Raw genomic sequence first — 14096 nt, 5'->3', positions numbered from 1 at the left:
TATTTATAAAATAAATTTTTATTTATGAAATATATATACAAACCATCTTGCAGGCCAGCAGTAGTATATACCAATACACTTAAGGTGACCCTGACTTGAGAACATTTAATACAAAGCAAAGCTATTTTATTTATTTATTTATTTATATTGAGATGGAGTTTCACTCTTGCCCAGGCTGGAGTGCAATGCCACAATCTTGGCTCACTGCAACCTCTGCCTCCTGGGTTCAAGTGATTCTCCTGCTTCAGCCTCCCAAGTAGCTGGGACTACAGCATGCACCACCATGCCCTGCTAATTTTTTTGTATTTTTAGTAGAGATGGGGTTTTGCCGTGTTGGTCAGGCTGGTGTTGAACTCCTGACCTCAGGTGATCTGCTTGCCTCAGCCTCCCAAAGTGCTGGGATTATAGGCGTGAGCCACAGCACCTGGCCAGTAAAGCTATTTATTAAAGCATTTCTTTGTCAGCTAGTATATCATGTCAGGTACTGGAAATATTGAAATGCCAAACACAGTTCATAGCCCAGTGGCCAAAACCAACCAGTAAACTGTAAATTGTAATTAAACTTTCTAAGTGGACAAAGGCAAGTATCAAGGTGTCTGTATCCGAAACCTCTTAGGCACCAATGCAAACTCTCCTCATCCCAGCTTTTGCTCTGGCTGCAAGGGCCACTTCTGATCTTTGAGCAGGTGCAGTCTCAAAGTAGCTCACGTAGAGCCCAGCCAAGAATATCTTACTTCCTCACCTGTGGTAACCTGCTAGGTTCTTAGATCTACATAACCCTTAAACAAAGAAAGGGAATAGTAATAGATGAGTGCTCCCCTTTTCATTCTCAGATGAAGTTCTTTTTTTTTTTTTTTTTTTGACGGAGTCTTGCTCTGTCGCCCAGACTGGAGTGCAATGGCACAATCTTGGCTCGCTGCAGGCTCCGCCTCCCAGGTTCATGCCATTCTCCAGCCTCAGCCTCCTGAGTAGCTGGGACTACAGGCACCCGCCACCATGCCTGGCTAAATTTTTTGTATTTTTAGTAGAGATGGGGTTTCACTGTGTTAGCCAGGATGGTCTCGATCTCCTGACCTCATGATCTGCCTGCCTTGGCCTCCCAAAGTGCTGGGATTACAGGCGTGAGCCACCGCGCCTGGCCCCATTCGCAGATGAAGCTCTAAGTGTCATTTCATAAGGCTCCTCAGAAAGTCTGGAGCACCAGGCTTCTGTAGCTGCAGACAGCTTGATAATGCATCCTTGTAGAGTTTCATTCCCCTAGTCCCTCACTCTTGCTTGCTGGGATCATTATCCCACATAATCCACCTGCACATATGCCATGGCCTTGAGGCCATGTTTTTACCTCAGGCTAAGGCAGGGCCATAATCCATGCAAGGAGGTTAAATAAGACTTCTTAGAAGATATAACCCGTGAGCTAAACCTCTAATCATGAATAAGTAAAGCAGGTGAAGAAGAGGTGACAAGGGCATGCTGGAAAGAGGAAACAGCATACACAAAGGCACAAATGCTTGAACATGAATGTTTGGAAACTGCAAAGAGCCTGGTATGACTTGAGTACACTTCCATCATAGTATGTGGGACTGAGAACCACAAGAGGCTGGTGAGGTAGGCAAAGACTGTCTCCTGAAAAGCTGCTGACCACAAGCAACGACGACTACCACCACCACCCTCTTCTTTGATTCTGAAGTGGGAGCAATGATGAATAGGTGGATGTTTAAATCAACCCCAGAAGATTACAACATACTTTCCAGATGCAAGGGGTATTGGACACAAAGTAGAATTGAGACTAAAGGCAGGTGGAATTAGAGGAAAGATGTGCTGAAATGGGGCAGCGCTATTTCTCTCTCTCACACATGTGCCTGCACACCCACATGCACACACACACATATGCACGTGCACACAGACACCAGGATGGGTCCAAAAATCCAACAAGCTTAGTCACAAGTGAGGCAGATTCCACTTGAAGTAAAAAAATTGTCAAGAAATAGGAATCAATAGGTTTGGGATAAATGAGGTGGGAACCTTCAAATGGCAAATCATCCTAGAGCCTGTGATCAGTCAAGACCCAGAAATGAGAGGAAACTGGAGGCTGGCAAGAAAAAAGTTGGGAGCCCAATCTGGTTGAGCAACAGAAAGGAATCTCCCCACCTGACTCTCCACATTTTTACAGAAGCCCAAGAACCCACAGGTCTAAGCCTCTCTCGCCTTGTCCCCACTATAAGGCCAGGCTTAGGGCACCAAGGGAAGCCAGGAGCCTCATCTGCGTGGAATATGAGTTGTCTGCCCTCGTGGATGAAAATGTGCTTTGAAAGGAGTAGCATAAGATAACATATGAGACATCAGTTTCATTTATAAGCAAACCTTAATAACACCTGATTTTTACTGAGTGCTAACTATGCACCGGCACTAAGTATTTTTAAGTTATTTTTTTAAAGTCTTCCCCAAAACCACATGAAGAAATGCTGTTAGCTTCATTTTCTAAGAACTAGCCTGAGGTGACGATGAAACACTAGTTGGAAGGCAGCACAGTGAAGTGTTTTAAAGAGCCCAGGATTTGCTTCAGGTCATTTTTCACTATAACTCTTGTCTCCATCATTTCCTACTGAGACATGCAGTCAGTCAGGATGATTCACTTCCAAGGGACAGAAGTTAACTCAAAATAGCTCGAACAAATAAAAGAAACTGGCTCACAGAACTGGAAGAGGCAGGGCTGAGGTTTTGAAAATCCTCGGACCCAGGGCTCAAATGCTATCAGAGTGCCTGTCTTGGTTCCATGTTTTGTTATTGGCCTCATTCTCTCGTACTAAAGACGAGCTTATTTCAAGTGGTCAGCGAAGTTGGTAGCCCCAGGGATACAGTGAAGAAAGAGAGCCTTTTGCTTTCAAAGTGTTCATAAATTCCCAGGGAAAGAGTCTAACTGGCCCTGCTGGGTTGTGCATCTTCTGTTTGAACCAACTGCTGTTGTTGGTTGGCTGGCACATTCTGTGACCGGTGATTGGCAGACCCATCAGAATCACTTGGAGGGAAAGCATGGCAGTTCTTGAAAGTCTGGAATGTTAGGCATCCAAAATAACGGATGGCCGCCGTTGTCGTTTTCCATTGTTTTGCTGTTGTTATTTTTTAAGATGGGGTCTCACTATGTCGCCCAGGCTGGAATGCAGCAGCATGATCACAACATTCATGCAGCCTCAAACCCCCCAGCTAAAGCGATCCATCTATCTCAGCCTCCCGGGTTGCTGGGACCACAGGTGTGTGCCACCATACCCAGCCAATATTTTTATTATTTGTAGAGATGGGTCTCCCTATATTGCCCAGGCTGGTCTTGAACTCCTGGGCTCAAGCCATCTCCTTGCCTCGGCCTCCGAAAGTGCTGGGATTACAAGCATGAGCCACCACACCTGGCCAGTCACTACATTTTAACCTTAAACCATCACTTAACCTTTGTGAACCTTGGTTTCCCTGTCTATTAAAAAAACAAATAATAATACCTATTGTGCAAAGTTGTTGTGAAATATTAAAAATCATATTTAACACTTGGCACATAGAGGCATTCAACCCAGGGTAGTCGTTTTTGTTATTACTGGTACTCTTATTGTTTTGTGGTTGTTTCTGACACAGGGATGAGAATTTGAAGCCCATCCCAGATTCCCAGATGTCTAAAGCACTCCTGTCCCCAGGGTGGAGTCCCTTTTGGCTCTGCAGCCAGACGCCTTGCACAGCCCAGGCCCTGTGTGCCAAGGTTAAGCTGGTTCACCATCTGATGGCCACAGAGCAGTGAGTGCCTCCCCAGCCCCAGCAATGTCAATACTGCCTTCCTGACTCCGCCTATTGTATCTGGAGGAAAGTGGCTGAGCATTGTCTTCCAGTGCTCCCCCCAGGAAGCATGATATCACCCTTTAACAAAAGCGGGAAAGCTGACAGATCTGCTGAGATGGGTGTGACCAGCACATACACCTCACTGGTCAAGCCCTGGGCAAGGGGCTGTGACAAGCAGAGAGCAAATGGCAGCCACCCACGATGCCCCTCAACCCCATGCCTGACTGGCTCCTTTGGCTAGTCCAAATGTTCTCCCTCTCTTTGTCACACCCATACCACATGAGACATGAAGCCACCAAGCAACGGGTATGCACTCCCTCTCATCAGCAGATGTGTTGAAAAGTGTCAGGACTCTGCCCATCTGGCACATCCACGTCTTCACACCTGCTCCTGCAGCCTTTGGGAAGGATGATCAGATTCCTGAAGGAACAACAGGGGGCAATGGGGGTGGGGCTGGGGGAAGCGGTCATAGCTAGATCTAAAACTCATTCTGCACGTGTAATGCGAGTTAAGGAATTGTCTGGCCAGATGGGTAGGAATAGGGTTATCAGTTCAAAATTCCAAAAATAAGGGAGGCAACTTTAGACATTCCCTTTCCTGAAAGCCAGGAGTGAAGTCAGCTGCTCCCTTCCAGCTCTGGTTTGGTGATGCTGCTGGTGCAGCTGGCTCTCTGTAAAATAACACACCTGCAGGCTGGTGCTCCCCTGCCAGGCCTGGAGGCTATCACTCGGCTGCCCCCATCTTACTGTCTTCTTCTTAAAATTCCCTTTCCAGCTGGGCGCAGTGGCTCACACCTGTAATCCCAGCACTGTGGGAGGCCGAGGCGGGCAGATTACAAGGTCAGGAGATCGAGACCATCCTGGCTAACACAGTGAAACCCTGTCTCTACAAAAATACAAAAAATTAGCCAGGCGTGGTGGTGTGCGCCTGTAGTCCCAGCTACATGGTAGGCTTAGGCTGAGGCAGGAGAATGGTGTGAACCTGGGAGGCGGAGCTTGCAGTGAGCCAAGATTGTGCCACTGCACTCCAGCCTGGGCGACAGAGCGAAATTCCATCTAAAAAAAAAAAAATTGCTTTCCGTGGCTGCTACAGCAGCAATTCTCTAAAGTCCCAGGATAGGAAGGTCATTGGTTTTGCTTCTCCTGTCAGATCCTTACCTGTTTCTCCTTCATCAAATTTTTGGGTATATGCTCTTTCTCGTCCCTTCATTTCAATTTTGAAATATATCCTTGCCCGTGGCTTCACTTACCATATACCAAAGATTTCTACATCTCAATCTCTTGCCCAGTCCCCTTCCTCTGAGCTTCAGATCTGGAGAGCCAAATTTTGACAAATATATTCCTTTACTGCCGGGCGTGGTGACTCATGCCTGTAATCCCAGCACTTTGGGAGGCCAAGGCAGGTGGATCATGAGGTCAGGAGTTCGAGATAGGCCTGACCAAGATGGTGAAACCCCGTCTCTACTAAAAACACAAAAATTAGCCGGGTGCAGTGGCAGGTGCCTGTAATCCCAGCTACTCAGGAGGCTGAGGCAGAAGAATCACTTGAACCTGGGAGGCGGAACTTGCAGTGAGCTGAGATTGTGCCACTGCACTCCAGCCTGGGCAACAGAACAAGACTCCATCTCAAAAAACAAACAAACAAACAAAAAAACAAAAAAAAACCCTTTCTTTACATGTAGCCTCAAAATCAACATGAACAAAATAATTATTTGCCTATCCCAGCCCATCTCCAGCCAATTCCTCCTGCCATGTTTCCCAGCACACTGAATGGCACCACCATTATCCAAATCAGAATGCTGGAGCAATGACTTCTTCTCCTCCCTCCCTCTCAACCTTCCATATGCAACCAATCACTAATTCCTGCAGTTTCACCCCCTAACCCTCTCTCAAGCCCCCTGTTATCCTCACAGTCCTCTTGCCTGGAATGTTAGGAGGCCAAGTTGGTCCCAGCCTATGGTCTCTACCATGTTAATCCATTCTGAAAACTATTATTAGAGTGAATTTTTCAAGACTTAAATCTGATATATGACACGATGGAACAAACACGCTGCTAAATTTCAACATGTACAGAATGAGTTACAAGCTACTTAAAATGGCCTGAGGCCCTTTGTGATCTGACCCCCACTTTAATTCTCTACCTCCATCCTACATTACAGCTTCACTCAGCTTCCTCAAGCCTGCCCTACTATTTTATATGCACCCCCTTTGTATAGGTTGTTCCCTCTAATGGGAAGTCCTTTCTTCCCTTTTCCTTTTTATCTTGGTTTTAAAATCATTTGGCTATGAGCAACCGATAACTATAACTGGACATAACTTTTGGCAATATTCACAACTATTTAGGAGTTCTTGCAAAGAGAGAAAAATCAACCTACAAGTTGTTTTCAAAATACCACTCATTTTCTTTAGTTGACATTCCATATTTTTATACGTTTAATTAAATATTTATATTCAATTTGGTTTTGTTTGTTGTTTTTTTGAGACAGGGTCTTGCTCTGTTGCCTAGGCTGGAGGGCAGTGGTATGATCATGGCTCACTGCAGCCTTGACCTCCCAGGCTCCAGCAATCCTCCCACCTCAGCCTCCTGAGTAACTGGGACTACATGCACGTGCCACCATGCCAGGCTAATTTTTGTATTTTTTGTAGAGACATGGGGTTTTGCCATGTTTCCCAGGCTGATCTGAAACTCCTGGGCTCAAGCGATTCGTCTGCCTCAGTCTCCCAAAATGCTAGGATTGCAGGTGTGAGTCACTGCACCAGACCTTTATGCTCAATTCAGATGTTGCAATTTCATTTTGTATGATTGGACCCAATAAAAACTTTTATGGCCCTTGAAAAGCTCAGATTTTGTAAACACCTTTATTTGTTGTAATATCTCTATTAAATCGTTTATCACAACATGTTACAATTCATCTGCCTATATTCATTTTTCCCACTAAAATGTGAGCTTAGCAAGGGGAAAAAATGATTCATCCTTATTTATATTCCTAGTTTCCAGGATGGTACATGGCTCAAAGGAAACCCTCAATAAGTCTTTCTTTTTGTTGAAAGGATAGATGAGTGAATGAATGAATGAATAATTGGCACGCAATAACTCAATAAATATCTATTGAATAGAAAATACGCATATGTTATACATAATATTCAACAATCGTACAATGCCTCATATCTTAAGTAAGGCCTTGGTTAGACCCACTTTTATGAGTATATCTTTTATGTTTCACGCCTAACAGAAGAAACTTTCTTTCAACTTTATTTATATCAAACATTTAATATAAGCTAAACTTTTGAGAGTATCATTTACAAGATATATAAAATTGATCTATTAAGTTGGTGCAAAAGTAATTGTAGTTTTTGCCACTACTTTTCACCAACCTAATATTTATTTATTTATTTTTGAGATGGAATCTTGCTCTGTTGCTCAGGCTGGAGTGCAGTGGCACAATCTTGGCTCACTGCAACCTCCACCTCCTGGCTTCAAGCTATTTTCCTGTCTCAGCCTTCCGAGTAGCTGGGATTATAGGCACGCCCCACCACGCCCAGCTAACTCTTGTATATTTAGTAGAGAAGGGGTTTCACCATGTTGGTCAGGCTGGTCTCAAACTCCTGACCTCGTGATCCGCCCACCTCGGCCTCCCAAAGTGCTAGGATTACAGGTGTGAGCCAACGTGCCTGGCCCAATGCAATATTATTATTTCGATGTTACTGAGATCCTTTCTACAATGCTCTCTTTTCCTTTCAGGTCTGCTGTGAAGTACCAACATTTTCTTACTGTGACCATAAAACTCCATTCAACAAAAATTACTAAATATTAAATACATGTACTAATGAGAAAAGAAATAATATCTGTTGTGAGAGATTTAGAGGCTAACTGGGCTAAATCTGGCTGCCCAAAGCTCAAAGACACAATCTGCATGGTAAAGGAGCCTAAACTTAGGGGAAGACTATCAGGAGGAAGAGTTGGCCCAGGCAAATTGAGTTGAGTTGTGTTTGTGGAGTAGATATGAAAGATGTCATTTCTAAATGGATGGAACAGCATGAACAAGAGCCAAGAGGAAAGAATGCGCAGATTGTGGAGATGGGCCTGCTTGAAGCAGACAAGATACAAACAGGGATAAATGGATAAGTGAGGGGATGGTAGATGGGTAGTTGGCAAAGTGTTTGGGTTTATTAAGTAGGAATTGGCCAGCACAAAATTTGAGAGATTGGATTATGCTGCGGTTTTGTAGGAGACAGCATCTATGAATGTTAATGATTCTCTTACATCCTGGGGCAGATCAGATCAGTCTTGACTAGCACAGTAGTTCTCATGGTAACACTTCTCTTTTAATTACACTAGCTTCATTTATTATTTTATTTTTTCGAGATGGAGTCTCGCTCTGTCACCAGCCTGGAGTGCAGTGGCGTGATCTCAGCTCACTGCAACCTCCACCTTCTGGGTTCAAGCTATTCTCCTGCCTCAGCCTCCTGAGGAGCTGGGACTACAGGTGCACAACACCACACCTAGCTAATTTTTGTATTTTAGTAGAGATGGGGTTTCACCATGTTGGCCAGGATGGTCTTGATTTCTTGACCTCATGATCCACCTGCCTCGGCCTCCCGAAGTGCTGAATTACAGGCATGAGCCACCGCATCTGGTTCCAAGCTTCATTTATTAAGAGCATTCTTACTGGCTAAGCATTTCACAGGCATTATCACATTTGATTCTCATCACAACCCTGGAAATGGGTATTTCATCCGTAAAAGATGAGAAAAATGTGGCTTAGAGAAATTAAAAAACTTGCTTATGGCTATCCAATTAGGGCTTTGACTTCGTAATCCATGTTTCCTCCTTCAGTTTGCCTGCTATGTTTGCTGTTAAATTTCTCAGGTCTTCAGTGTTTCATGGATGTGCTCTAAGCAGTAGATTTAAGTGAAGTGATTACCATTTCTGATTTGGACTTTATATTTCTGCTAATGCAACACATTACAGTTTATACATTACCTTTTTAGCAAGCAGAGCATATGTTGGCTTCCATGAGTTTTGTGTATCCCCAAAACCTAGGTGTCATTCACAAGAACTTTCAACAAACCGGGTCTCTCCCACATTAAATATACATAATTTATTTCTTAAACCCAAACACAGAACTTGACATTTGTCTGTTTTGAAACAGTATCTTTTTGTTTTGGTTTTCCACCCTTCCAGCCTAGAACACTCTATTTAAATCCTGATTCTGTGAGCTCACCAGTAAGCCAGCTACAGAGAATAAGCAGGTGATACAATCACACAGATATCTTTTGGGGAGATAGAGGCTCAGGAGGCAAACTGATAATTTCAGAAGAATTTAGAGCCCACCCACCTAAATCCCCAGAGAACATCACATAGTCCTTTGAGATGAACTTGGAAGACTCCTTCCCTCCTAGAGAGACGCCTTGGAAGAACTAGGCTCTTCCAGGAAGCTCTCCCAGGGCAGGGCTGAAAGGGAAATGCTGAGACCTAACAATGAAGACAATGCTTGGAAGGGAGCATCTGTGAAAAAAGCAAGCTCCTTCTGAGAATAATTCCAAAGGGTGTCTCTGATCCCAGCTTCCAGACCTCCACCCTTGATTACTCAGACCTGACACTAGCCTTCCGAGACCAGCCCTAACAAGGAGGTTTCATCTGGGAGCACTTCCCTGACCTTACAACTGTTTCCTCTGCCACTCCAGACAACATGTCTGCTATCCCTGAATCCAGTTGTTATTTAAAATGTCAAGTGACAAGGCCGGGCGTGGTGGCTCACGCCTGTAATCCCAGCACTTTGAGAGGCCGAGGCGGGCGGATCACTTGGGGTCAAGAGTTCAAGACCAGCCTGGCCAACATGGTGAAACCCCTCTCTATTAAAAAATACAACAAATTAGCTAGGCATGGTGGTGGCAGGTGCCTGTAATCCCAGCTACTTGAGAGGCCGAGGCACAGAATCGCTTGAACCTGGGAGGCAGAGGTTGCAGTGAGCCGAGATCGCTCCACTATACTCTAGCCTGAGCGACAGAGCGAGACTCCACCTCAAAAGCAAAAAAAAAAAGTCAAGCGACACAGTAAAAGGGGTATGAAGGCATGAGACTAGAGACTTCCTATTAGATCAGTGTTGATCATGTAGAAGATACTACGATAAATCAGTGATTTTTTTGTTAGTTTTCTACGTATACAACTCTTTAAAGAGAGCAGCCTGGTTTGATGAGGATAGGAGAGTAGGGAAAAGCTAATATAATAGAAACTGTTTGAAACCTGAAGTTAGCAATGATTTTCAAGTCAGAAAGGGAAGCAACAGAATCTAGGAATATTTGTGAGGAGCTTCTGAGACCTACACACCTCCTGCAGCCATTTTATGGGCCAGCAACTCTGCCATCCACAGCCACCTTCACTGAAAAAAGTGGCATTTCTTTCTTCAGTCTGTGGGTTCAGAAAAAAGAAATGAGAAACAACCCACTGGACTAGAGAGATAAACCTATAAGCCATAAGCGCCTTGCTCCACTGCTGTAGTCTACCAGGAGTTTGACTAGAGGAATGCGCTCTTATAGCTGTGGACATGATCTAGCTGGATTCTTCTCGTTGCAATTACCAAGCCTCGAGCAGTCAGGCTCATGGAAGCTTAGACTAGGAATGCAAGTTACAATCAAGACAACAGACCTACCTCAGAAACTAACCTTGCTAGTGTCACCCTTCCTAACAAGAATATGACCTACTTCCTCCCTTGGTCCTCTCCCTTTTAAAAGCAGTGCTGTTTTTTTTCAAGGATCTAAGGTCTAGACATGGAGCAACTATTTTGGCCACATGACCTTTTTGTTTGATGACAATTCTTCTAAGCCTGTATTGCACAGTGCTATAACATAGTTGCTTTAGGGGTAAGTGAATGAAAACTGTTGTGTGTGTATTACTTAACCTACAAAGTACCTCAGAGAAACTCTAGACATCTGGGCTTCACATCACTATAATCCCTGGTATAGAATCAGTTTCAGATTTCATGTCACTGGTAAATAATGGCACTCAGAAAAAAAGAAAATCAAAAATGGAATCATGGTAATTATTTAAAGGTACATATTATTGGAGAAGTCAACATTATTTATACAATTTCCATATAAATACTGAAGCCACCTAAAATCTTTAATTTTTAGCAACTTGTGTTACACATTCTTACTTTTAAAAATATTATTAAATTCTCAATATGTTGGTTGAGAGCTATAAAATAAATTGTATTCAACTCTGTTATTTAATTGGATTGTATTTTGAACATTTAAAATATTTCAAACATCTAGAAAATATAGCAGATACTTATGTATACTTGAATCAAATTCTATTAATATAGCCTATATCCATAAAGTTTAGTGAATTTTCCCAAATTTATCTCCAATATCAATTCAATTTTCATTATAATTAGAATGTTTTCAAACGGAAGAAAAGAGACTGATGACAATGATAATGTATTTGGGATCTGTAGTTCAGGTTTGGATACTGCCTTCTGCCTATGTCACATAGGCTGAGTGAGCTACAGAGGCACACCACTATCTGGAGTATCTGAGCAATAAACACACTAAATCCAAACATACTGGCCAACCATTCCTCCACTCTACAACAGGCTTCTATACTCTCCTATGTTAACGATCTTGGTAACTGCCTAAATTTTTGCTTCTTTGGGCCAGTAAACCCTTTATGAATTACTAGATGGCAAACATTTTTAAAACTAAAACAAAAATTATAATAGCCCCAATCTCCCTGACCTACAAGAAAAAAAAAAAAGCCTACAATTTCATTAATTTGCTTAAAATAGGATGTAGATATAAAATCTTTTCACAGAAAAGCATTTTTGTTCTCTTTAAAACAGTGACAATCTATACACTGCTTAAAGGGCCCCTGTATTTCTCAGCATGAATTTCATTTTTTACTGAAGATTTTCTTTAAAGCAGGTAAAACCGGTTTGTTCTTTAAAAAATCAGTAAGAAAAACACTCCAGAATGAGGAGCAGGAAAATAATGCATGATAGTAAGGAGATCTCTTCAAATAAGATGATTTAATCGGTCCTCAAAGAGTTTATAACACAGGGGCCAATCACCCAGAAGACAAACTCTAACAAAATCAGTTCATGCCACAGAGACTTTGCATTTCAATCCTTCCACACATATTGGCTGGAGACTCACAGAGAAATGGTGCCTTTGCTACAGCCACCCCTTGTTAATCAGCACTGATGAGATTTGGGGAGAGCACCAGAAGTCACTAACTCTGTTTTTAAAAATACTAATTTTAAAAAAATAAAGCCAAACCTTACCAGAAAGGAGCAAGCTGACTCCACAGAGAACTAAGCTGGCTAAAGAGTCCATGCTTCCCCAAATCTCTCCATCCAGTTTCCACAGATGTGCATGAGGTCCCAAGGATCCTTTCAAAAACCCAGCGGTTTGTGACTTTCCATTCGCATCGTCCTACTACGTCTTGTTTACAAGTTAGAGACAAGAAGGAACAGCACAGAAGCAGGCTGTAACAGTCTCATTTCTGTCTGAGCACAGGGAGTTTTAAGTTCCTTTTTCCTGTTTCCTTTGTAGATTAGGATGGGAAAGGCTGTATCTTAAAGGCATTTGGTATCAGCAGGGCTGGGGGCACTCAAGCCCTATCCATCTCGCAATTCATCAAAACACTTATCTGTTGCTGTTGCTTCTGCTGCTGCTTTTGCTGCTGCTGTAGGGGTAGAGGAATTTTTGTTGGAAGTGTGGGTCCCGGTCAGCATTTTCAGAAACAATAGGGGTATCCTCTCATAGGCGGGAAACTGAGAATAACAAGCCCTCCACCTATGTATGGTATGCGATGATGACCAATCCTTCTCAGACTTCTAACAGCTCTCCCGGGGCTACTGGGATCTCTGACAGAAGGAGCTTTTGGGTGTGGGGAGCCGTTTTGGCTTTTGTTTTCTCATTTTAACCCACATGGTTTGAATTGGGAAAAGAAGGTTTCCGTGATGAGAAAATACAACCTGAAAGGCAATTAATTTCAGTGAGCACCGGTGAGGTCAATGCTCAATGTAGCCCCAAGAGACCAGAGTCCAAAATTGTTAGCTTGTTTTCTTTCACACAGATGGCCTGTTGGTTAGCCATTAGCCCAAAGATACCCGTGTTGCTGGCTATAGCTTTAATTTTCATTAACAATTCATCTAAAGGTGATCAAATTTCTTGAAGAAGTTGGCATAGAAGGATTTTGGTAATGAGAAGGATTTCATAGTCACTGAGCAATGGTGTTTCAGAAGCAAATTATTCATAACATTTAGAAACTAATCTGTGTAGAAACACAAACATACAGGATTAGATTGGGATAAAAATAGTGCTCATAAGAGCAAAGAGAGTACACGGGCCAAAATGAAAATAGCCATTGAATGTACAATATCTAAAATGAGATCAGAGACCCTACACTTATCCAGATGATAATTTCTCCACAATATGAATTATGACATTAGATTAGAGAGTATACACTTTGCTCATCATCAACCTTCATGCCTGAGGAAATCATTATACTCCTCCTTTTCCTACCCACCACGGGAAAATGCAGATGCAACTAGTCTTGACTAATTTCTGTCCCAGGTTTTATCACATCTATGATGATCTTAAGAACCAATTAATGTTTCCAGTTTGCAGGTGTGAAAAAGCCCACGTTCTGTCTGCAAACAGACCTGGGTTCAAATACTGGCTCAGCCACATCTGTGGCTGAGACAAGTTACTTAGTCTTTTTGAGGCTCAGTTTCAACAGCTGTAAAATGGCAAAAATACTTCCTTCCCAGGTGTTTTGAGAGGAATAAATGAAGCTTAAAAATATAAAACCATTTGGTACTATGCCTAGTTCATTGAAGTTTTTCAATAAATGTTAATAAATTTACTTTCTTTTATCTTTCCATTCAGTCTCAATTTAAATTCCAAGAGCTTCTACTAAAAAGCCATTTTCTATTCCTATGAGATTTTAAGTTTGTCATCATGAAAAAAAAAAAAACGAAAAACAGTGGGCCGGGCATGGTGGCTCATTCCTGTAATCCCAGCACTTTGGGAGGCTAAGGCAGGTGGATCACCTGAGGTCAGGAGTCTGAGACCAGCCTGGCCAACATGGCAAAACCCCATCTCTACTAAAAATACAAAAAATTAGCTGTGCGTGTTGGCGCGCACCTGTAGCCCCAGCTACTCTGGAGGCTGAGGCAGGAGAATTGTTTGAACCTAGGAGGCGGAGGTTGCAGTGAGTCGAGATTGTGCCACTGCACTCCAGCCTGGGTGACAGAGGAAGACTCTGTCTTAAAA

General features: G+C 42.9%; 1 protein-coding gene across 1 annotated transcript in view; it reads right to left on the bottom strand.

The window, feature by feature from the left end:
• LOC105522577 (angiopoietin-1 receptor-like) overlaps nt 1–12599 on the bottom strand; it is a gene marked incomplete at its 3' end in the record, with an annotated part of 83387 nt that extends 70788 nt beyond the window's left edge. Inside the window, exon 1 of the mRNA XM_011957118.1 lies at nt 12098–12599. Within this exon, the coding sequence (XP_011812508.1) occupies nt 12098–12149 (52 nt within the window). The remainder of the gene's footprint in view (nt 1–12097) is intronic.
• Between the last annotated feature and the right edge of the window lie 1497 nt (nt 12600–14096).

The sequence above is a fragment of the Colobus angolensis genome, unplaced genomic scaffold, assembly GCF_000951035.1.
Source record: "Colobus angolensis palliatus isolate OR3802 unplaced genomic scaffold, Cang.pa_1.0 Scaffold436, whole genome shotgun sequence".
NCBI lineage: Eukaryota > Metazoa > Chordata > Mammalia > Primates > Cercopithecidae > Colobus > Colobus angolensis.
The sequence above is the reverse complement of the archived record's forward strand: the minus strand, read 5'-3'. Positions and strand labels throughout refer to the sequence as shown.